The sequence below is a fragment of the Panthera tigris genome, chromosome B1 (assembly GCF_018350195.1).
Source record: "Panthera tigris isolate Pti1 chromosome B1, P.tigris_Pti1_mat1.1, whole genome shotgun sequence".
NCBI classification, from domain to species: domain Eukaryota; kingdom Metazoa; phylum Chordata; class Mammalia; order Carnivora; family Felidae; genus Panthera; species Panthera tigris.
The window spans coordinates 165,410,751-165,434,980 of NC_056663.1; the positions used below are offsets into that span (position 1 = coordinate 165,410,751).

Sequence of the window (24,230 nt, forward strand, 5' to 3'; positions counted from 1 at the left end):
AAAACCTAATCCTTACTTGTTAAGATTAAATAAGTAAATACATGCAAAATACTTGGAATGGGATCTATTTATTTTACAAGTGAAGATATTTTAAGTTTATTTTTATTATTCATTACTGTAATTTTTATAAAACATGCCTCAGAGGGAAAAGCTGCCAATCACATAGCTTCAGGAAAGGCACAGTAAATTTTTGCTTTGCGTTACTGGAATGTTATCTTTGTTTTAGGAAGTAGTTGAATAACTTGAAAATAAATTTTATCTACAATTTCACAAAATGAATGTAAACGATTTCCTTACAAATTACTCTTTATAAGTGTTTGATGTAAGTAGTTTTCAAAATCTCAGAAACCACCAGGATGTCCTGAATGCATTATATACTTGATTTGCAACTTAGGTAAGGATCTGCAAACTTACTTTATTAACAGAGTTACTCTGCTTGAAGAAGGTGATATGCATACTATATCCAAGCTAGTATACATGATATATTTAGTTCTAATGAAATGTGATCTAAATGCATTGGTGTAAGAGAGTAGTTTTGGAATTATTTGTTTATAAGGCTGGTTACTCCCCCTTTCCAGCTGTTTCTTCTTTCAGAAGCTTGGAGTCTAGTGCACACATTAGAACCGTTCATCTAAATTCAACTTACAGGGAAAAAATGGAGCTTGACCAAACCATAGTTTTGACCTAAGAATTACCAAATTGGTATTTGCTCTAGCTTTTGTTTGTTTGTCTGCTTGTTTTGTTTTTAATGATAATGTGGCCAATATATGAGAACAGACTAGTACTCCAAGCAAACTTTGAAATTAGTAAAGCATTCTGGGGAAAAGTACAGGATAGTATTTAATTCTGTGAAAACAGGAAAATTTATGCTTTGGTTCTTAATTTTTCACAAATTTATATTCTCATTCAAATGGATGACACAGATGGGAAGGTGTAGTTAAAGTGTACATAAATTTATTAGAATACATGCTTAGAATAGAATAAATTTATTGTGGAATACATGCTTATATTTTAAAATTTGTAAATATAGTGAGAGGCTATTCTTGTTGAATTCTGGTACTTCTTTTCAAAGTATGTTAAAATCACCCTGATTAAGTTATGTTAGTGAGACTAAATGCATTTTGTACAAATGCATTATATAAATGCTATTCTCATTTAAATGCTTATGCCTATTTTTATGAGTTTAGATACCTATCTTCCTACAGATAAATATCTGTATATCTGTATGCATGTATTTGTGTATATTACATATATGTGTGTGTGCATTATATATAATATACACATATTACCTTATGGAACTTAAAGATTTATGAGGTCGCCTAGGGCATATAGAGTGGTAGTTCCCTGGAACAGTAGTGCAAAGTCTATATAGCTGGGCCCTAAAAGGGAAAACTCTACAAAATGTCTGTTCAAGAGCACAAATGGTTTTATAATGAATTTTTAAACTGTACAATATTGTAAGATATCAGGAAAGAAAAATCAAACAAAACCAAGATCTCGCTAATTCCTTGCCTTTCTTTTATTCTTGTTCCTCATGGGGAAATCCTCTTTCAGATTTGGGAGTTAAAGATGAGGAATATCTAAGAAGTGACCCGTACCTCCCAATCTAATCTGTGGGAGGGTAATTCAAACAAATTCAAACAGGAGGTTTTGCACTGCCCTAGCCTGGGCAGGAACGAATTTAGATTTACTGGCAACCAATTAGTTGTCAATTCTTCTACAGGATTGGTTGCCTTAAGACATGCTCCAGAAGGAGTGGGTAGGAAGAGCTTAGTCATGACCTACCCAGGCTGGCTCTCAAATCACAGTTCACTGTGCTCCATCACAGAGAGGAGAAAAAAATCAGACTGGATTTATTAAATATTTGTGGGACAATCCTAGAAGATATTCAGCTGGACTAGCAACACAGTGAAATACCAGTAAAGATACAGCAGTAAAAGTAGAGGTCCACTGCCTGCAATCAGCTTTTCTGATTTTCATTTCCTTTAAGGTGCTTTGAAGTTTAAATCACAGCTACCCAACTTCAGTAAAATTGCAAAACATTTTGTGGGGAAGAACTAAAAATTATGTTTTTTTTGTATTTTAATTTTTAAAATATTTATTTATTTTTGAAAGAGAGAGAGAGAGAGAGAGAGAGAGAGAGAGAGAGAGAGCCAGAGGGGTAGGGGCAGACAGAGAGGGAGACACAGAATCCCAAGCAGGCTCCAGGCTCTGAGCTATCAGCACAGAGCCTGGGCTGGAACTCATGAACCACGAGATCACAACCTGGGCCGAAGTCAGATGCTTAACCGACTGAGCCACCTAGGCGTCCCTAAAAATTACGGTTTATAATGAAATTTTGGAATCTAGTTTTTACTGAGTCTGTCTCAAGTAAGTGCATAGTCAAATCTATAGCCAGTTCTAACATACAGTTAAAAAAGTAAACAAATGGTGAAAATCATCCCAAATAGCACGAACTTTGTCAAGTTCCATGTAAATGGGTCATATGGCAATGAGATTACAAATTTATTAAGGGCGCTAAAGGGAAAGGCTAATTTTTTAGGACAAATCATTCAAATAGATACAGATTTTGAGATAAAACAAACCTAAATACTGTAACTCAGCATTAGAATCCAGGGGTCGGGGGGGAATACTACAGTGGTAAATATGAAAATAATCTATGAAGATATTTATAAAAATTGTGACATTGATAAAAGAGAAGTTTTGTTGGAGCATAGCAATTAAGGTCAGGAAGAAACCACGAGCTGTTCAACTTCCATTATCAAAATATAAACAATTTAGTAGTAATGTAAATGGCAAAGTGATAGAGATCTTAATGAAGACTGACTTACAGAAATGGAAAATGGGAAAATACAGCAGGAAGTAAAGTGTTCACACCAGTAGATGTTTAGATTCCCTAGTTGCAAGGTTTTAAATGGCAAGCTTTTTATCTTTGTGAATTTCAATTAGATTCTGCAAGGGAAAGTCAGGAAGGGAATATTAATGATGGAGGAGAAAGCTGGGTGGTGTTCCATTCTTCACAGAGCCAGCTACATAAGAGAGCAAATGTTTGTTTAGGCGGTAGCATATTCAATGCTCATTCAGAAAGTGGTGATTAATAGGTTAAAGAGAACAGCTTGAAATATTTACAAGGTAAAGGTTTTACTCTCCTCACATATCTTCAAGGCAAAGCTAAAATTGACTGTAGATTAGCAGTGCCCGTTGTTATGAAAACTGCACCATCTAGGAAAAACGTCTGAATTTCTGGTTCATAACTAACGAAATTGAAGTGTTTGGCACATATTGACTCCAAGTGTAATATGAGAAAAACGTATCAGCATACTTCTCTTTTCTCCCCTTTTAAAGTGTCTAACGTTTATAACAACTTCTTGAAGAGATAAACACCCGCTCTGTTTTGCCTTAGTAAGATACAAGCATAACATTGTTATGTGCAGTACAAAAAGGAAAATGTCTTTCTCTCTCTCTCTCTCTTTTTTTTCTTTGTTTTTTGGTTTTTGGTTCAAGTTGCACGTTTGGATTTTATCGCCTCAGATAAAACAAGAGAAAGGAGACAGATGAAACACAACGCTTAAAGTGCACTGTAGGACTGGAATTACAACAGGTCCTTCCACCACCACAAAGCCCTACAGGGGGAAAAACTCAAACCCCACTACACTACATCTCCTTCCCGCCCCCTTTACCCCCCCCCCCCGCCCCCAAAGAATTGCAGACGTAGTAGAAGCACAACAGGTACCTTTTTGCTTGGGGTGGTGGTGGTGCGGGGTTGCAGAATGTAAACTTTTTTAGAGCTGTGGATTGAATTTGATCACCACGAAGGGAGGACGCCTGTGAATAGACGTTGGGGAAAAGAATGGTTGAGAGTGAGCGGGAGGTTTCCCCAGGTGCATAATCTGCAGACGGACTTTCCCGACCAGCTGGAGGGAGGTCTCCAGCCCTCAGGGCTTTGTAGGGAAACTGGTGCTGACTGCAGGAGTGTGAAGGAATGAGTGGTGTATCAAGACGGCTCAGGAAATCAAAGAAACTTCCTGCTGTCTGATTCCACGCAACATGCGTTGAACTTGCTCCTGCGTGGATGCGCTGATGACTAAGTACAGGCTGATTAGAGTCCCCTCGCCCTCCAGCGGGAGTGGTATCTCTTTACCTCTCCTCAGCAGCCACGTCGCTCCAGAGCCAGGGGATGTTGGGGGGCGGGCGGCAGGGCGAGGCCCCGGGGATCTAGGGCCGCGCAGACACATTGCGTTCCCGACTCTGCACCAACACCCACCGGCAGCCCCCGCCCCCCCAGGAACCCCGGGGCCTCGGGGGGAGCCCCAGCGGGCTGCCGCCGGGAGCAGTCCCGGGTGGAGCGTGGGCTCCGTTCCTCCGGCGCGGCGTGGGCGCGGGCAGCAGCGCTCGGGGCGCACCGGGGAGCTCGCCGCCGCCCCGGGCTGTGCCGCTGCAGGTGCCCGGCGGGCGACGGGGCGGTTACCTTGGACTGGGGCGGGGGTGTGTGGGGGGGGGACCTGCGTTCCCGGGAACCTCGCTAGCCCTCCTCCCGGGCCTGGCTCCTCCTCCTCCAGGCGTGGGGCTCGTGCCCGCCACTGCCGGCGCGCACCGCGCCTGGGCTCGCGTCCCCCCCCCCCCCCCCCCCCGCCCGCTCCTGCCAACGCTTCCCCTCCTCCTCTTCCTCCTCCTCCGCCCATCACCGCCACTACGGACGCCTTCGCCTCCATCTACTCCCCGCGCCGCGGCCGTCGCTCTCCGCGCTCGCTCCGGCTTCCACCAGCCCATCGCTGCCCGCTCGCTCGGCTGCTGCAGTCGCTCTCTTCTCTCTCTCTCTCTCTCACTCGCGCTCTCTCTCGCTCTCCCTCAAGTTTCCCGTCTCCTCAGATCAGGGCAAAGGGAGGAAAACACCCGATTCTGCCTGCTGTCTCAGGTAAGGTCGCGCACGTTGGCCCCAGCAGGGACCCCTTGGCGCCTGCCTTTGCCTCGCGTGCCTGCCTCGTCTTCCCCACCCCACTCTCCGATGCTCCCTGCAACCCGAGGCGGTTCAGCTCGCCTCCTCCTCCCCAACACGTTTAAAACATAATTTCGATACTCATCACCAGAAGCGCATCTGCAACTACAATAAGATCCTAGACGCCGGCCCGCCCGCCAGGCAGGCAGCGCGTTAGCCTGGCTCTTTTATAGTCTGCAACTTTGCACACTGTGATTGCCGCTGCCTGCCTGCCGGTGCTGGATCCGGGAGCCTCACGCTCCTGCTCCGATTGTGGTCTCGGCTCCGGAACAGCTGTCCAACGCGTCGTTTCGCAGCAGTTGAGCCGAACCCGGCTGCCTCCGAGACGTGGTCTCGGGCAACTGTGCACGGGCGGGGAGGGAGCTTCTTTTATTTTATTTTCTATTATTTTAGAGGGAGCGAAGAAGTGAAGACGCGAGGTCTGCAGTTCCCTGTAACGAAAAGAATAATAATCGAAAAAAGTGGGCTGCCTGCCCCTTGCTTTTCCCGTTGGGGTTGCGGGGGTGGTCTTGGCTGAGGGGGCTGTGGCATGGGGGACCCATCTCTCCTCCCCCTTTTCACTCCCCCCCTCCCCCTCCGGACCCGTTCTCTTCTCTAGCTCCTATGTAAGTCAGTTCAGGGTCCCGTGTGTTGTTGTTACGTGTGTGTGTGTGTGTGCGAGCACAAAACAGTGTTTGCTGACGATGGGGCTGGGGGAAGTTCCTGGCAGAGCAGTCTGATTATTTGGTCATCTTACTGCCAAGATAAAAAAAAAAAAAAGAAAGAAAGAAAGAAAAGACTACCCCCCCCCCCCACCCACCCCATTCATCACACCCCACACTGCTCCAGTGGAATAATTCAATAGCTTTAACTCCAGTTCTCACACCAAATGACATTCTTTTGGGCTTTCTGGGACTGAATGTAATTTTAAGTGTATTTTTTTTTTTCCATGGCTTTCCAAAGAGCGACAATGAAGACGAAATTAAACACCTACAACATGCATTTGCTTCTTCTTGTTTTCTTGGTGTGGGACCCAGCCAGGTGAGACATTTATTTATTGTATTTGACTTTTTAGATTCGGGGTAAAGGTGTGTTTCTTGAATGTCATCAATGCAGGGCTGGCCTTTGAGAAGCCGAAGTATTTTGAAGAATCAATTCTAATGAAGGGAAGAAAAAAAAAAAAAGCTTGTATCAAGAAATTGAACTATGAAGTGGGAGAGACTATCAAAAGTTCACTGCTTCTGGATTTTAGTGATAAAATACGCAAGTGATCAGGAACATTTTCTTACAAAAAGAAAAGAAAATCACCAAAGAAAATATCTTTTGGATGGCATATTCTTGCAAGTTTTGAAGTGGTTAAGTTGTATGCGTTTATAATGACACCAACATTCAGTAAAGAAGCCAACAGTGTTTCTTTAAGCCAAACAGAAAAGCACAAGCTAAAATGGTTTGGTTGTTAAGTTGATTTTTTTTTCCTTCCTTCCTTCCTTCCTTCCTTCCTTCCTTCCTTCCTTCTTTCCTTCCTTCTTTCCTTCCTTCTTTCCTTCCTTCCTTCCTTCCTTCCTTCCTTCCTTCCTTCCTTCCTTTTTTCTTTTCTTTCTTCCTTCTTCTTTTTTTTTTTTTAGTGGTCTGTGCTCTTTAGTCAACATAGAAAACCCAAAGGATGTGTGAGTCTTTAACCTCTAGGTAGAGGTAGTATACAATAAAACAAAGCTTGATTTATTCATCAACTTTTCATATTACTGATTTAGAGATCTTTTATTGCTAAAGTGGTCACTGTCATAAACAGTACTTATTTTAAACATGTAACTAATTTTGCTTTGCCTGTGTTCTACAAACATAAAATTAATTCTTATTGCTTTCCATAACATCATCTTAGTTGTAGTCTTTTCTGATTTTGTATTATCAATGGGCATTTTTTATTTTGTCTAAACTTAGGATATGATTTTCAAAATATTAGAGAGCTTGAAATATAAATGATAAGAATGTTCATCTAATCATTCCTTTTAAAAAATAATGTCTTTATTATATTTTTATTTGCCTTTTAATTTTTCATTTTCCTGTCAAGTAATTGTCAAAGAATGAAAATATTTTGTGGAATTGAGAAGAAATCTCTTCATAAAGGCTTATTTTTAGTTTGAAAGTAGCTCCTCATTTAACAGCTTAATACTGAATTTAGAAAAAGAATTTGACATATGATTAAATACCACTTTTCAGTGAAAACCTCTGTGTGGAACTTTACAGTTATTGTAGTGATTGGTTTTAGAATTAGCTTAAGGTAACATAGAAACTTTTGATGCTGGAGTTTTGATAAACTCGTTTGCTGACATAATTTTTAAATGTTTACCTGTATATCAGTGTTTCAGTATTTTCCGTGCTCTCAAGACAATATTTGTTTGAAGTTGGTTACCAATTTTTTAATGTGTTATGACTGTTTCTAGCTGTGTAATCATTTAAATGCAAATTGACTCTGTCAATGATACTTTACACGGTACACCTTGATCAGACAGCTCTCACATATAGTCTTTGATTTTAAAGGAGTGAACCTACCATGGTCAATTAACAATCACTGAAGGTCCTCAGTGCTTAACCATTATTTCCCTCTACTAGTTTTCTGTTATATATTTGACCAGTAATGCTCATGCCAGTATTTTATTCTATTATATAAATGATTCTTTTTTGGGGCCAGTAATTTAAATCTCTGAATCATTCTAGGGGAAAAAAAATGGCAGTGAAAAGGGACATTCTGTTTTATGCGCCAAATTGCTGGATGTCACAAAATCAGGTCTCTGGCTTTCTGATGGAGAAATAATGGAGAAAATCACTGTTTCTGACCCTTTTCTGGTGATATTTTAAGACCATTTGTTTTCTCTGCAAATTTATCACACACACACACACACACACACACACACGCACGCACACAAGTAGCAAGATTTTTAATCTTTAGGTAACCCTTAGCGCTCTCCTCAGAGACCAGTCAGGACGGGTATGCCTCCAGGGTTGTCTGTACCCCTGTATGTGCCCCTGCTCCTTTCAGAGCCCACTTCCACCACCTGGCTACAGTGGAGCCTGGAACACAGCCAGTGGAGTTTCCCTGATGTCTATATTGCACTTGGCCATTGGGTGGCGGTATACCCAAAGTAAGGAAATAATCTCTGTTTGAAAGAGAAAAACGACATAAAGAAAAAAGGAAAGGCACTTATGAGGAAGATAGAGAAATTTTCTGCCTCCAAGGAGGCAATTTATTCTCCAATTAATATTCAAATCGCTGCAGTAGTATTTCAGGAGTCGTTTTGTTATTGTACCTTTTCTTAATGCAGAGTCACATTACTAACAGTGTCAGCATGTGGCCATCTACAATCATAATATATTCTAGGGGACGGATTTTAGAAAATGAATATTCCACACTGGGTGCTAAGTGGCAGAAACCTGAAATAAGTTTGACGTCAGTCTTTCTGATAATCTAGTATTTAGTATCCATTTTCAACAACATATTTATCTTCTCCATAGACATGCTGGTATTTATAGAAGTGACCAAAGAAGGAAAATGGGTGGCCCTAATAGCTTAGAGAGACTTAAAATTCAAATCAAGGAAGTAGAGCATGTTGGTACTGGTACAACACACATACGTATATATATGTATATATATATGTACATATATATATATATATCAGCTTCTAAAATTATCTGTTTAGGTTGGTGCTGGCTAACATCCAAGAAGATGAAGCTAAAAATAACATTACCATCTTTACAAGAATTCTAGACAGACTTCTGGATGGTTACGATAATCGGCTTAGACCAGGACTGGGAGGTAAAAGTAGTTTTACTTTTTTTAAACTCTTACAAAATAATGCTTCTAAAAGTTAAGAGTAATATACATATTTTAATACACTCTATATATGAATGCATGTATTAAATAACTGAATAATAGAAAGTAAGGTATATGAAATAAACATTATTTGTGTTTCCTTTTCTACACACACAATGTGTTTAACATATTTTTGTAGAATGCCTAAAGTCATATAGAGCCCAGACTTTCTGCATGAGGTTTTTAAATTAGTTTATATATAATGGCTAAGTTTTTAAAACTTAAAGTATATTAAAATGAAACATTGTTGGGCAGACATACTCGTGTAGTATCTTCACATTTTACAGACGTTTATTTTCACAGCAGTACAGATATGAAGAAATGAGGCACATAATAAAAAGTATGTTAGGGTTATATTTTAACAAATACACAACTTAGGATTCTATGATGATATTTCTTTATCCATGCTTATGGTATTTCTAAAGTACAGCACAGGTTTGGCGTTCTTGAAACTCTCAAAGACATTTCAGGTATACATTGGCTGTAGGCCTAAATTTATTGGACTGGCATAGTTTGATTTCAGATTTAAACATTAACTTTCAATTCAGAAAAACAAATCTGTTTTAATCCATAAAGATAAAGGAAATTAGGCTTGGCTAATACATTAATTTTTTAAAATATGTTAAATTTTAATTAACTTCTATTTATCCTTAGGTGATACTAAGGAAATTAGGTAAAAGTAAAGTAGGTGTGTAATTTCTAAAGGATTCTGACTCAAAATATTGTTACTCTTCAATTATACATACACACATTTCACACGTGTATGTTATACTTATTTGGATGTTCAGGTTAACTGTTAATTAAAAATAAAGGAAAATTAGTTGGACAATTGGTACTAATCAAAGATTTATATAGTCATATAGTTAGCTAGTTTATTATGAGGCTGACAACTTTGTAATATTAAATTGCTTGTAAAGATGCATATTGATTAATGCCTAGGTGTTTATGTAAATACTTTCTTTGAAAAATCTAGGTTGTTGTTAATTCTATATATATTTGCCAGTGTATGGTTTGGATTGTCCAGGAGTCAGAAAAAGTCAGAAAAGACCCAACTTGTTGTTAAATAGTATACTATTTAATGCAGTTAATTTTTCTTGGAATCCCTGAGAGGTACCTCTCATTTTAGAAGTACAGGGAGGAATAATGTTCAGAAATAAGGCCTATTGTATTTTTCAGAGCAAACTCAGTTGTTTATTATACACTTGGTTTTCTAAAAGGAAAAAAAAACTGAAAGGAAAATAATGCTTCTTTAGTAATTAATATCTCTAATGAGCATGAATATAAGGAATCAGTCTCCATGTTAGCATATGGAAATGAACTATTGCCAAGCTGGTGGTTTATGAGGAAGATTACACTAAGGCAGACGTTTGTCCTAAATCATAGATTTTATTTTTTAAAATAAATTATGTGCTGTCAAAAATCTCAGTATTTGAGCCAAGACCTTGAGTTTTGTCTCTGTGAGTTCTTAGGGGAAATACCTACCTTGTGGGTATGTGGTTGGGGAGTAGAAACTACCTGTTTCAGGACGTGGCTATTGCCACTTAGCTCTTCATATTTTTTTCTGTAATATCTCTTACATTCTTTTTTACTTCCATTGTCACCACTGAAGCATAGATCCTTGTCACTGTATTATTTGCATTAATGCAATAGACTAAGCAGCTCTTCTTGTCTAGGGTCTTCCTCAATCCTTCTCTGATATTGGGCATATGCTAATATCTCCCATTCAGATAGTTTTCTTTTATTCTTACAATGCTTTCCACATATCCCTCTCTTTTCTTGATCATCTTTTCTTGATCCCCCATGTTTTCTGCACCAGATCAACTGTTTTTCATCTAAAAGGGCCATGACACAGCTACCTTTCTGCCTTACAGGATTGTTGAGAGAATTCTATAAACAAAAAGTACATACAAAGCCGGTGCCCCATAGTAGGAATTCAACAAAGATCTAGTTCGTCCCTCCTCCCTTAGATTCCTAGTTTGCCAAGTAAGGTTTTCTACATTCTACTTCCTGATTTCGTTTGTATTTTGCCTCCCTTTCATCCTGCACTTCAGATGCATTTGTTCATCTTCTCTTGATAATCCATTCACATCTGTTCCCTTGGCCTTTGGTCGTATTATTTCCTCTCACTGGAAGTGTTTTTCTCATCATCTTTGATGATGGAAACCCTTTTTCTATAAAGACCACCTCAACACTGGTCCTCTAGTAAAGATCTTTCTTAAGTGAATTGAAACACCCAGATTCAATTTTCTCTCTGTTGAATTTCTTTAGCAGTTGTTGGCTCTATATTTCATCTGAAACTTATTATGTGCTATCTTGGATTATTTATTACCTTTTTGTGTGCCTCTTGTTACCTTAACAAGATTGTAAGCTCGTTGAGGCAAGGCATTGTATCATAAATCCTCTATGCTCTCAGCAACTAAATATTGATTTGCATATTGTGGCCATCAAATAAATGTTGATTGCTTGACTAACTTTTCTACGACCAGTTCATCATCTGTAAAATGGGGTTATCCATATTTGGCTGACCTTTTGGTTAGGAATGTTGAGTGATATGTTGGGCAGCATGCTACAGGAAGGTAACGAGGCTTAGTAAAGACCTAGCTTTAGATTTTGGAGATTTAGGTAAAATCCCAGCTCTGGTCCTGAGCGGTCCAATGACCTTTCAATACTTTGCCTCTTTAGGTCCACATCTGTCATCTATAGAGTGTGATTACTCATACTGTTCTTAGAGCATTTGATGAATATTAAGTACGATGATATATGCTAAGAAGTTAGCACAGTGCCTGGCATATGGTAGAGAATTAATAAATAACAGTACCTAAAAGACTTTCAGAAACTTTCTAAATGTACTGTTGTAAATTTACATCATTATTGTGATTACTTCTGCATCCAAAATTCTTCTCCTGCTTGTTCATATGTCATTTCACATAGAAAGTCCAAGGAAATTACTTGTGTCATTATGTCCCAGAAATTAATAAGAAGGAAAATATGTATTTGATTCAGTTTTAATGTATCAAACAGAACATCTCTATTGATGAAAAATCTGGATAATTAATTTCAATTATCATTTCTTTCCTTTATAACTAATACAAATCACTATATAGGAAAGCACACTCGGTTTCGGACTGCGAGTTAAAAAAAAATTGTTCTTTTCACTTGGCTCGACCACTTACTAGATTTTACCCTGGCCAAGTTCCTTAGACATTCTGAGCCTTGGGATTTCCCTTGGGAAAATGGAAATAATGGTTTTTTATGCTGAACGGAGGAAGGTAAATTGAGATTCATATATATGATGAAGGTCATACAATCCATTGAGTGAATGAAAGAGGCACCTGGGTGCTTCAGTCGGTTAAGCATCTGGCTCTTGATTTCGGCTCAGGTCATGCATGATCTGGTGGTTCATGAGATCGAGACCCACATGGGGCTCTGCACTGACAGAGTGGTGCCTGCTTGGGATTCTCTCTCTCTCTGTCTCTCTCCCTCTCTCTCTGTCTCTTCCCTGCTTGTGCTCTCTCTCTCTCTCTCTCTCTCAAAATAAATAAACATAAAAAAATTAAAAATACATTGAGTGATAAAATTTTAAGATATTTTATGATTAACAATGGAGTTTCTTTAAAATTTAAGTTGTATCATGCCATTCAACTGCTCAAAATTCTGCAATCGTTTCTACTTCATTCAGAATAAAAATTGGGTTTCTTGTGGTGGTCTCCAAGGCCGTGCATGATGATCTGTCTCCTTATTCTTTCTTTGACCTCACAACAACTCACCTTCTTGCTCATCCTGCTGCAGTCGCATTGGCTTCCTTTCTGTTCTTTGAACACACCAGGATACTCTTTGGAGCTTTTCCTCTGACTATTCTCTCTTCCCTGGGTATCCTTTGATCTCTCCTCCTCAATGAGGCCTACCCTGACCAAACAAATAAATACTATAACCTGGCTACCTCTTAATAATTCTAATCTCCCTTAACCAGCTTATTTTTCCCCCTTATTTTAATATATAGAATAATTTATTTCTTTATTACTTTAGTGGCAATTGCTTATTTTTGTCTCTTTTGCTAGAATGTAGGCTCATTGAGGTCAGGGATTCTTGTCTATTTTGTTGCTTTATTCACTGGTGCATCATCTGTTCCCAGCATCTAGAACAGGACCTGGCATATAGTAAGCACTGAAATATTTCTTGAAGGATTTTAATTTTATTCATGTACTTTATTATCATTATTATTATCATCATCATCATCATCATTATTATTATTATTTATACTGTGCTGCCATGAAAAGAATCAACTATAGAACTTACCTTATCCTTAAAATTGGTGGAGCAGTTATCATTTAATTCACACACTGACCTTCCACTATTAGCATCAGCATATTTTGGGATGACATCTTGGTGAATTAGAGCTATTATAACCCCAGTTACTGAAAGCCTGACTTATGTTAGTTGTGATTCTGCCTTTGAACTGTGTGATTTGGGGTGATTCATTTATCCCATATGTGACTTAATTTACTCATCTATGAAATGGCAAGAGAGGATCCACTTAGTCTGTTTATATCTCACAGAAATGTGATGTGGTTCAAGTAAATTAAAATTCTTAAGAGAGCGTAATGTGACATACAATTGATAAGTGTTAGTGTTGCTAGGAGTACGAGGAGAATTCTTCAAGAAAAACATCTTAGGAGGTAGTGTTCTTTGAAAACGTGCCAAGGAAATATTGGTAGTTCTTGTACATTTGGTAGGCTTACTTCTTTGTGAGCCTGGAAACCTGAGATGGGTTTGCCTTGATATCTTATCTGTTGAGACCATGCATTTAGATTAGCTAGAACTAATAACTGAATCAGTTTTTCCTCTTCATTTTAGTCATTAGAGCTAACAACTTGGAGTATAACACATATATTTTTATATTCCATAAGAAGCTTTCAAATTGTTAACTAAATAAAAAGCAGCATTTGTGTTTTGGACCAATTTTATGGGGTCATTGGAAAAATGAATGTGTAGACAGGCCTTGGACATTTATGACAGCTAGCATCCACAATGCTCAACAGTGACAACTATTAGAAATGACAAGGCTTGGTATCTAAATTATAGATCCAATCTGGAAAATCTAGATTGAGTACCATGCTTAACTGCATTTTGAAAAGCTCTTTCGAAGAGGTCATCTAGATAGATTTTTTCTTTCCATGTTCTTGTTTTATACTCTGAAACCTTGAAGAAACTTTATGCTTAAAGCTATGAAAAATATGATGTCAGATCGTAGGCTTAGGGTCTGAGGGTCGGTTTCCAGCTTTGCTCATGGATATTTACTTCAGGCTGTAGACAGATGGATGACAACATGTTTCTATGGATTTTACTACTCTCCAATTTATAAAAAATAAAATATAGGCTATTCAGTGGGAGAAATTAATAAATAAAAATCTGATCTGTCCCAGAACCTAAGAGGGGTTCTGCCCTCAAAACAGCATGGTATTATTACTTTATAAAGTAATGCTTAAGATCAATGCCTCTAGAGACCAACACCTTTGGATTTGAATTCTGTTGCCACTGTAAAATAACTACAAAACTTTCAGGATGCTACTCAATCTCTCCTTGCTTTGGTTTCTTTATTTGTAAAATAGGAGTAAAAATATGTGACTTCTCGTTTTGTTAGAGACTTTTTTTTTTAACATTTAAATCCTTTGGACAGTATATGGCAAGCAGAGTAGCACCTCAATACTTGTAAGTGTTATTGCTGCTGTTGTTATAATAGAATGCGATACAGGGCATCACTCTGTTTCACTTAATCTATAAAAGCTATGGCTTCATAAAAAAATGATAAGTTTGTGGCACACATAACCCAGTTTTAAAGACAGGAGAGGTTGTATATTTCTTATGTGATTAGTTTCATTTTTGTAGACACACCTTTGTATATGTACAGAATCTCTGAAAACAAAACCACTCACAGAAGAGGTATGACATATGTATTGCTCTTTATAATTATTATCATGACATGTAATAATTTGGCATCATCAACTCATGGTGATGAATTTGCCTGTAGGAGAAAAAGATATATTTTACAGAGTAAAACTTTGCTATATAACATTAATGATGATTTTAGGGACATAAAACTGAAAGCATGTCCATCAATCTAACCTGGGATGTGCTAGGTACTTGGATGGCAAATTGCTCTGGAGTGGGTCTTGCAGCCACAGAGTATATGTCTGATGCTTGACAGTGTCTTAGGAAGTGACGGGCGGTGGAGCCACTGGGACTGAAGGAACGCACGAAGAATAGTCTGAAATCTCTAGGTAGAATTGGAAGTGGGGGAGGGGGGAAAAGTGGATTGCGAGATGAGCAGGAAAAGAGAGATTGCCTGTTAAGAAGTTCTTGTCTCAGATGGAGACAGAGTAAACGCCATTACTGGGGTCTCTGCTCTCTGTAAAGCTGTGATGTTTGGCATTCTCCTCATTCAGCGGCTGTGGTTGGGACCACGTTCCCAAAGAGGCCTGAGGCAGCTGAGAATCTTATCTCTCTTCCCTTCTAACTCAGGCTCCTGGGGTTCCCTGCAGTGCTGGAGTAGGATATCCTTCAGAATAAGCTGTAGGCAAAAGAAGATTTCAGTCTTTCGGTGCTCTCGGCTACTGTCTTCTCCACTCACTTAAGTTTGCCTAAAGGTCACAGGGAACAGTGCATTTGATTATTTCATGAATGAGAAAATAGAAATAAGTTGGGGAGATTTCACACAAGTGTGGAAAAGAATTTTTGCTAAAAGTGCAGAGGGCCATTATCAATTGTCATTTCCTGTGTAAAGTTATCGGAGGCATGAAACACAAAAAAGCAGAAAGGTACTCGGCTGCTTGAAGTGGGGTGCTATTGGGAGGCTGGAAACTCTGGGTCTGACTTCCAAAATCAATTCCTTCAATTTTGTCTGGGGTCTGTTTGCAGTGTTCTCCTTCTGGTGTGGACATAGTATGGGCTTCGCCACAATGCATGCTACCTTAAGCTGGAAGCATGGTAATGTTATGTACAGGTTTCTGTATTCTTCTCAGTATTTCGAGGCAAGACCGAGGAACATCTTAGCATTTCTGCACACCCTCCCTAACGCTGTGCTGCTTGTCCACTGCCCAGCAGAGAATGCTACCAAGACAGGCTTCTTCAGAAATGGTTAGATTGAGGTAGTTTTGCAGAACTCTTTCTTGGTCCGTTATTTGAACTAGGTACACAGCTTGTGATTTATTTGATAGGAAAGGCAGACTTGGATACACGGCAGCAGAGGTATGCATTGGATTAGATGGTGGCATTTTCTTCCCAAACAGCATCTCTCCAGCAAAACTCATGGTGACATCACTGAAGTGCATGACCAAGAGAATACTGCTCATGTTTTCGTAAACCAAGGCTTTGTTTTCAACTTAAAACGTACTTGGTTAACAGCAGTTTGTTCTCTCAACCATCACTGCTGGAAAAGCATTGCTCTCAGTCATAATTTTGAGGGACTGTTATTTTTGTTTTTTCAGGCACAAGCATGCCTCTCACTAGCATTTAAACTCAGGTGCAATCAGTGTTTCTCTTTGTACCCCCTTAACACAGTGGATAAATTGGACCATAAGCATGACCGATCCATTTGTTTTGGTGTTATTTTTTGATTGCTACAGCTCAATCATATTGTAGAAATCTATATTGGTAGTAGAGGTGGCCAAGTGAACAGCTTGGCCAGTCAGCAAATCATTACTTTTCAGTGTGTTAACATGGAAAGAGTCAAATTAAATTATTCTAGTATTCTGTTTCTTAATCCATGTCTATTGAAGGCTGATGATGTGTCAGACATTCTGCAGAATATAAAGATGTACAGGGTAAGGTATTGGTCTCCGGTGGTTGAAGTCCCTTGGAGGACAGATAAGGTAGATATACTATGATTCTCGAAATAGCTTGAAATAGTACAACATATGTTTCATTATAAGAACATGCTATTGAAATTTAGAGATGTAAGAAATCACTTTTCTTGTACTATAACTGGAGTTGGCCAAGTTCTATGTCTATAACATGATTCATGCATTCAACTATTTCTTGCTAACGGCCAAGTATTTTCTGGGTTTTATTTGAAATGCTGGAAATATTTTGATGAATAAGACCTAGACTTTGCGGAAATTCATTTCACACCATATTTGGGGGCTTTCTGCCTTTCAAGTGTTGTAGACATTGGTTTCTTCTTTCCCTGCCTAATTAAAAATACTGTATAACTACCCTGTGTTTTCTTTATTGGACATTATTGTCTTTTCTCATAGTGGCAAGAGTGATTCGGGGTATATTTACTGTCAGACTGAGAATTTTATCTGTAGAAGAGTATAACATCCAGAAAGCGTGTCTTTCTGCGTATGTAGCAGAGGTGTTGAGGGTATCTATGTTAAGAAAAGCTTTCTCAGAGGTAGTAAGGTAAGTGTTAATTCCAGTTGAAATTTCTGGACAATTGTCAGTTCTCTCTCTTTTTTTTTTATTTTTTAATGTCTATTTATTTTTGAGAGAGAGAGAAACAGTACAAGTGGGGGAGAGGCAGAAAGAGAGGGAGACACAGGATCCAAAGCAGTCTCCAGGCTCTGAGCTGTCAGCACAGAGCCTGATGTGGGGTTCGAACCCACGAACTATGAGATAATGAGCTAGCCGAAGTCGGACGCTTTTAACCAACTGAGCCACCCAGGGGTCCCTTCTCAGTTCTCTTTGTAAAGAAAACTTTTCTTTCTGCCTTATTTTAATTTCTTTTGAGCTAGAGATGAGTTAAATAATAACTAGACATTTCCTGTGAAATAAAAAAAAATAAATTACATGATGTGTAATGTGATGAGTATTCAGTTTATTTCTTTTGAATTTTTAATGGTCCCGACCCAACACAGAATTCTGAAAACTTGTTTTTAACTTGAAATACCCTCATCCCTTGAGGTACAGAACTTATCATTTAAAAGTAATGTATAAGAATATAATTAATGTTTAAATCTAAAAGTATTTCATATAGAAGCTTGTAAAATTAAGGATATCACTTACCATAAAATGTAGATCTCTCAAATTTCCACTAGTTTGTTGCATTTTTAGTAACTTCGATTAAGTAGTAATTTGATATCTTTGTATGTTTTCATTTTACCTTTTTAATAAACTAAAAAACTAGCATGTAGAAAAATATGAGTTCATATGAGGTCTTAACTTGACCTAAGTTGTGATGTTGGTTTTTATTTTATCCTTTTATGTTCCTTCTTGTTTATTTCAATATTTAAAGTATGTCAAAACAAAAAAAAAAAAGTTTTCACATAAAATTAAAAAAATAGTACTCTTATAAAAGCATCATTTTCAAAAGTATCTTTATTAACATTTGGGATCTTAGTTCTTTTTTAGGGGAATGAATGCAAAATGTAGTACAAAGATTGTTCCAGGAACATGTGTGGTGACATTCTTTCTGCATAAAAGTATTTCAGCATTCTTCAAGGATATGTTCAGTTAGGGCATTGTTAATTTGATTTAAAACACAATAAAAGAAAAAGTATGGTTCTTCTTTTGATATAGTAGCCATAGGAAAAATATATGTCAAAAAGAAGATAACTGCTATTTCAACTATTTTGTGGAGGTGGTTAGTAAATTGTAATCGATTTGGGGGATATTTTATGATTATGATATAATGAGTAGTACAATTGAATTTTGTGTCTGAATAGAAGAATAGAGTTATGTCACAAGGTTAAGGAAGGTTGAAGAAAGGATAAAAATTATAAACGTTGGGGCGCCAGGGTGGCTTAGTCAGTTGAGTATCTGACTCTTGATTTTGGCCTAGGTCATGATCTCAAGGCCATGTTGGGCTCTGCACTGAGTGTTGAGCCTGCTTAAGGTTCTCTCTCTGTCTCCCTCTGTCCCTCTCCTGGCACATGCTCTCACTCTCTCTCTCATAAAATAGTAAATTAAAAAAATATATAAATTTATATATATACACATATACAGTATCTTTTAATAGCATCCCCAAGCCCATATTTAGATTATGTTTTTTGGGATGCCTATGGTATTTTAGCAAGTATTTGGGAACCATTTGATTTTCATTAAGAAGGTAAAAGGATCAGGTGGTTTTAGAATGGTATATGTTAAAAAGTTTTCTGGGACCTAAAAGATCTCCAGACTTGAACTGGAGGAGTGGTTTGGAGGAAGAGAGTGTCACTGGGGGGGCTTTTAGAAAAAGATGAAAGGTCCATTTTACCTCTAATTCCTCATAAGAAGATTTCAGCATTTGAAGCAAGATGCTGACTTCCTACTCATATATTTGGGTTGGAGAGTCCAAATATATTCAATTATATGAATTCTTTAGAAGCCTTTACAGTGGAAATTAAGCAAATCAGCCATAGTCAGAAAATTAGGGACATAGAACAAATTCATTTTTGTTACCAAGATTACATAAACTCTCCAATTTCTCAAGAAAGGACAGAGTGGGCTAAAATGCCAGCTAGGTTTACAAGGAAGATTAAAGTTTGGATACCAAGAGAGAGGAAGTCTTAATTAAAAGAAAATGGAATCACAAGGCTGGTGTTCAGGTCGGGTAGAGGGGAATATGGGAGGGTAGATTTAATTAGTTATCTAGGACATGTGAGAAGATAATCATTGAAGCAAAAAATGTGAGGCTGATGATCGTGCTTTGTAGAACAGCAAAAGAATCCGTCCAGCAGATATCAGAAGAAGAGAAACTTTACACTCTTAGGAGAGTAAGCGGGCTGGTTTTAGGTGGTGAAAATGTTATAAAAGAATGGGGGTGAATGTAGACCCATTTAAAAAGAAGTCATCATTAGGGCATTGCTGGGAGAACAGCAAGTCCCTCGATACTAAGAATTAAAACTAAGCTATCCTTTCATCATTTTGAGTAGCTTTTGCCTTAATAAGGATAACAGAATTGTAGGATCAAAGATAACTAACAAGAAAGCTATATTTAGAACCATATGATTAGCAGTGCTTATATTAGAATATGTCACCCTTTAAAATAGATTAAACATAAAAAAAATGGACTCATTATCCTCGAAACAGATAAATTCGAGTAACAGTGTCTGAATTCTTAAAGGAGAGGACCAGGCAGATAAAGGAGTGAGGGGACTGTTGGTGCAGCCGACTTCTTTTCAACTTTCCTTGTTTCAAGGTTCCCAGATAATCTGAAGGGCTCTTGGAGGTATTTTTGGCTGCCACCAAGCTGATGGAATGACTCATACATAACTCTAGCAGGCAGGGTGGGTCATTTAAGATTTACATTACTCTCCGTGAAATACGGGGGTGATGGCAAGTCCCCTGGGACCCAGCTGCTGACTCAGAAATGCATACATTTCGATGCAGTTCTGTGTGTTACACTGCTGTTGCCCGCCTTTGTCACTCTCCTTTGACTGCTGCCACACCCAATCCAGACCTTGTCATTTTTGGCGACAGCTTCTAATACGGGCATCTTCCTCTCAGACATCTGATTGCCACCAGGTGCAGAGGGCAGCTGCAATTTCTGCTGCTGTTGCTGTTGCCTTGGACCAGCTGGGAGGTTAAGCAAAGTGGGCAGGTGCGTGTTTAAGTGAGTGGATATGAAAGTTAGTGGAGTGGAAAGCACATGTCTCTTCATCACATCCCTTCCTTTTAGGGAACTGTTTTATGGCCTGTCGTTTCTATCATTTCCCCCACCTGGTCAGAGAGGATGGATGACACTTTACGTGCTTCTGCTTGAAGACGTTAGAGGAGGATATAGTAATTCCGAGTGGCTTTTTAGGGTGCAGATTTAATGCCAGTTGGAAATAAAGGAAACCTTGCTTCCTAGTGTTGGAATAAAACAATAAAATATAGGTGAAACAATATTATTATGGCCTTTATCAGTTAGGGATGTGTTTGTCGGAAACTAACAGAAAACTCTATCTATGGTGATTTCAGTGGGAGTCAGTTTTTCCTCACAAAGGTCTGTAAGTAGGTGGCTCCAAATGAAGACTGAGTTCTTAAGTGATGGCATCAAGAGCCTCAAGAACCCAGATTGTTTTTATTTTACCACTTCCTCTTCCTTAGGGTTGGCTTCTGTCCTTATGCTGTCACCTCATGGTCCCAAGATGGCTGCTGCAGCTCCAGCTATCATATCCGTGGTAAAGGCTGGAATAAAAGGAGGGGATGGCACTATCTCTGTTAGTTCCTTTCATTAGAAAAGTAAAGCTTCCCAGGTCTTGCAGCTGATTTCCACATTTATCTCATTGCTATTTCAAGCTAGGAGAGCATCTGGGAAAATTGGAGATTTATTAGAAAGATGCGTTGGATATTCAGTATGTATCTAGCAATGGCTGTCACATCTACTGATGCTAATAGAAAAATTAATCTCTTTGTGCCTCAATTTCCTGCTCTGTAAAATGGAAAACATGAGTTCCAATGAGTTGATTTTCCTGAAGTATTTAAAAACTTTAATTTGCATGTGAATAACTTGGATAGTGATTGTTAAGAATGCAGATTTTGATTCCATATGTCCCTGTGGAGCTCAAGATGCTGCATTTGTAACAAGCTCCTAAATGATACCAATGCTGCTGGTCCCTGGGCTGCACTTTGAGTAGCCAGGAGGTACTCAGTTATGGCTACCGTGTTGTACAACATTAGGGGCGTTCATAAAGAATATAATGCAAGGTGGAGATTCTTTAAGTGCCCATTAAATGTTGTTTTGTTGTTGTTATTATTACTACTATTACTATTTTCATGCTTCACTCTGACAATTAGAAATTCATAATTTCTGTTTCTAAAGGTTGTGGTGATAAACCTTACTTTTATCAAAAGTATAATCATAGACCGATTTATTCCTTATCATATGCTTTCATAAGATTCCTAGTAAATTATTAGATTGACCACTGATTTCTGTGAATATGCTGCATAAAATAAGTGAAGTTTCTTTATCAGCTATGAGTATACCTTAATTCTACCATAGTCTATAAGTAAGAACGTATCCTTATACTTATTGACAAATTAACACTAATCTCTGGTAATGCCATGATGATATTTGACCTCTGCTTCATTAAAATGTGTTGGATATTGCAGCACTCACTAGTTGTGGAAAAAATATTATTAACATGAAGGTTGTAAACTAAGCTAGTGTAAATAATTGATTATAAAAGAACTAATTTAATCCTTAATATAGAATTGTGGTAAATAAACGTTTACTACGTGTGTAATCTCCAGGGTAAAAATATAATAGAACCCTCTCCTTGTTGTATGTTCTATTTAAGATGCTTCAAATTTTTCTCTTTGGACAGATAAAAAGTGAGATTTCCTTTAAAAAATATTATACATGGTTTGTATTCTAGTGCCTGACAGAGACAAGGTTATAAACCTGGAGGATCCTAAATTCTTAAATAACTGTTTATATTTTAATTTTAAAGACACTGAGAGGGGAAGGGCCTCTGCCTTGATCAGAAGAGGCTGTGATGGCAAACCAGTGTATAAAAGCATAAAAACCACTATTTATATATGAAAAGCCCCATTTTCTAAAATAAAAGCTCTATGACCTTGAGCAAGCCAGTCATCATCTCTGTGTCTCAGTTTCCCCAACATGAAGAGGGAGAGACTGTAGCTGAGAACGGCAGTGGCCCCGCCATCTGAAATTTCTCTCATCTTTTGTGGCTTGTTTCAAGGCAAATAGAGTAGAAAATAAGGTTCTTGGAACAGAAGTCTAAAACCAATTGTTTTCTTTATGGTAGAGAACTAGAGTACGAGCCTGCATACAAGCTAGCCCAATAAGGCTGCTAAACGGCTCCAGTCTGGCCTGCCAAGGAAAGTACAAAGGCTGTTGGGTTTTCCCACTGCCAGCAATTAGGAGTTTGCACAAAACTCGGTAGTTCCATTGCATGAAAATTTCAATCAAGAGCTTCTCTTAAAGCTGGGTACGGTTTGATGAGGAAGTAAGTGACTGCCACAGTGAGGTAGCGATAAGTGTACAAAATTATATTTACCGATACTGGTGTTTACGTTCCTACACATTGCTCTGGACGCTTTGTGTCAGTGATACGAACCGCGGCTCCTTTTCAGAGCTCACCCTCTGTGACTTCTGTGCTCTGCTTGATGTCATAGATCTGCCCTGTCTTGAAACTCTTTCCTCTTGGTCTCTTTACCCTTCTGGATCTGTCTCATTCTTTGGTTTCTCTTTATTCTCTTCTTAAATGTGCTCCCTGAGGTTCTTTACTTTCAACACCTACTGATTAGCACTTTAATGATTTTCTCAGAACATTCTCATTAAATTCCATATCCTCAAATATTGACCCATATGTAGATTTTTCTCTGGTTCTGACGCTGTTTTCTGACGTGGATTTGCTTGTCATTGTCCAGATGGACTCCCATCTGTGTCCACCCACCACTTTCAGGAGCAAGTCTAGAGCACGTAGGGTAGTCAGTCCCTCCAGACTCTGGCCTCTAGTCACCTTTCTGTCCTCATTTCTCACTACTAATCACTACCTTTCACAAAGTGGTTTAGATTCACTCTCCTTGTTTCAGTTTTTATGTTTTAATACATTTGGCTTTCCTGAGTCTGTGGACCTTTACACAGGCTGTTACTTCTCTTGGGACATACATTTTCCTTTCTTCAGGCTTGAGCGTAGATGTCACTACTTACATGACTCACCCTGTCATACAACACATATCTATGGAACAAGTCATCCATTACTATATTTGGCACAACATGAATGTACTGTTTTGTAACTCGGTGCCCCACCTATTAGAATCTAAGATTTCTACAGGCAAAGATTTGTGACCCCTTGCCTCTTGTTCTAGCCCCAGTACCACATGTAGAGCTTCAAGGAGGGAGATAGTAATCATAGTACCTGTTGCATAGATGATGAACTAATGAGGAACTGATAAACTGTGTCCTTTTGTATGAATTTCTTAAACTTCCAGAAACGAAATGCGAAATTTTGTCACCTAAAACTTGTTTTCATCCTGTAGTTCTTAATGGAGTCCATATTTGTCAATCTACAAGGGCTAAAAATCCATTGAGAACAATTTTTCAAATGCTCTTGACTTCTTTCCAGTCTCCCGGCTCCAATTCTGCTGTCCCCTAATACGTAGATATAAACCCAATTGATTGGCTTATTTTTTTGTTGAAAATAATCAACTTAAAGCATTTAGAAATCAGGACATTTCCAATAAAAATGTGGATTTCTGTCTTCTCTTTTAATAATCGCAGAGCTGGTGAGCCCAGGCTGAAATTCCTGATGACAGAAACTGAAATAGAAATTGAATTGATGATAGCAATTGAAACTAAGTAACAGCTTTCCAAATGGAGGAGGTATGTCCTTCACGTTTAGCCAGAGATCTCATTTAGTCCATGTCACTTAGTCAGGTCACCTGCCTGGCCAGTAAGTCATGTGCTGTGCCCCCAACCCCAAACACTTGAGTATGTAAACCTAGCCCTAGTCTATC

At 38.5% G+C, this 24,230-nt stretch overlaps 1 protein-coding gene across 2 annotated transcripts in view; it reads left to right on the forward strand.

The window, feature by feature from the left end:
- Window positions 1–4,690: 4,690 nt before the first annotated feature.
- GABRA2 (gamma-aminobutyric acid type A receptor subunit alpha2) overlaps window positions 4,691–24,230 on the forward strand; it is a 120,921-nt gene continuing 101,381 nt past the window's right edge. For both annotated transcript variants that reach the window (XM_015534764.2, XM_015534763.2), the window contains exons 1-3: window positions 4,691–4,915; window positions 5,939–6,016; window positions 8,671–8,786. In XM_015534764.2, the coding sequence (XP_015390250.1) occupies window positions 5,946–6,016; window positions 8,671–8,786 (187 nt within the window). In that variant the 5' untranslated portion in view covers window positions 4,691–4,915; window positions 5,939–5,945. The remainder of the gene's footprint in view (window positions 4,916–5,938; window positions 6,017–8,670; window positions 8,787–24,230) is intronic.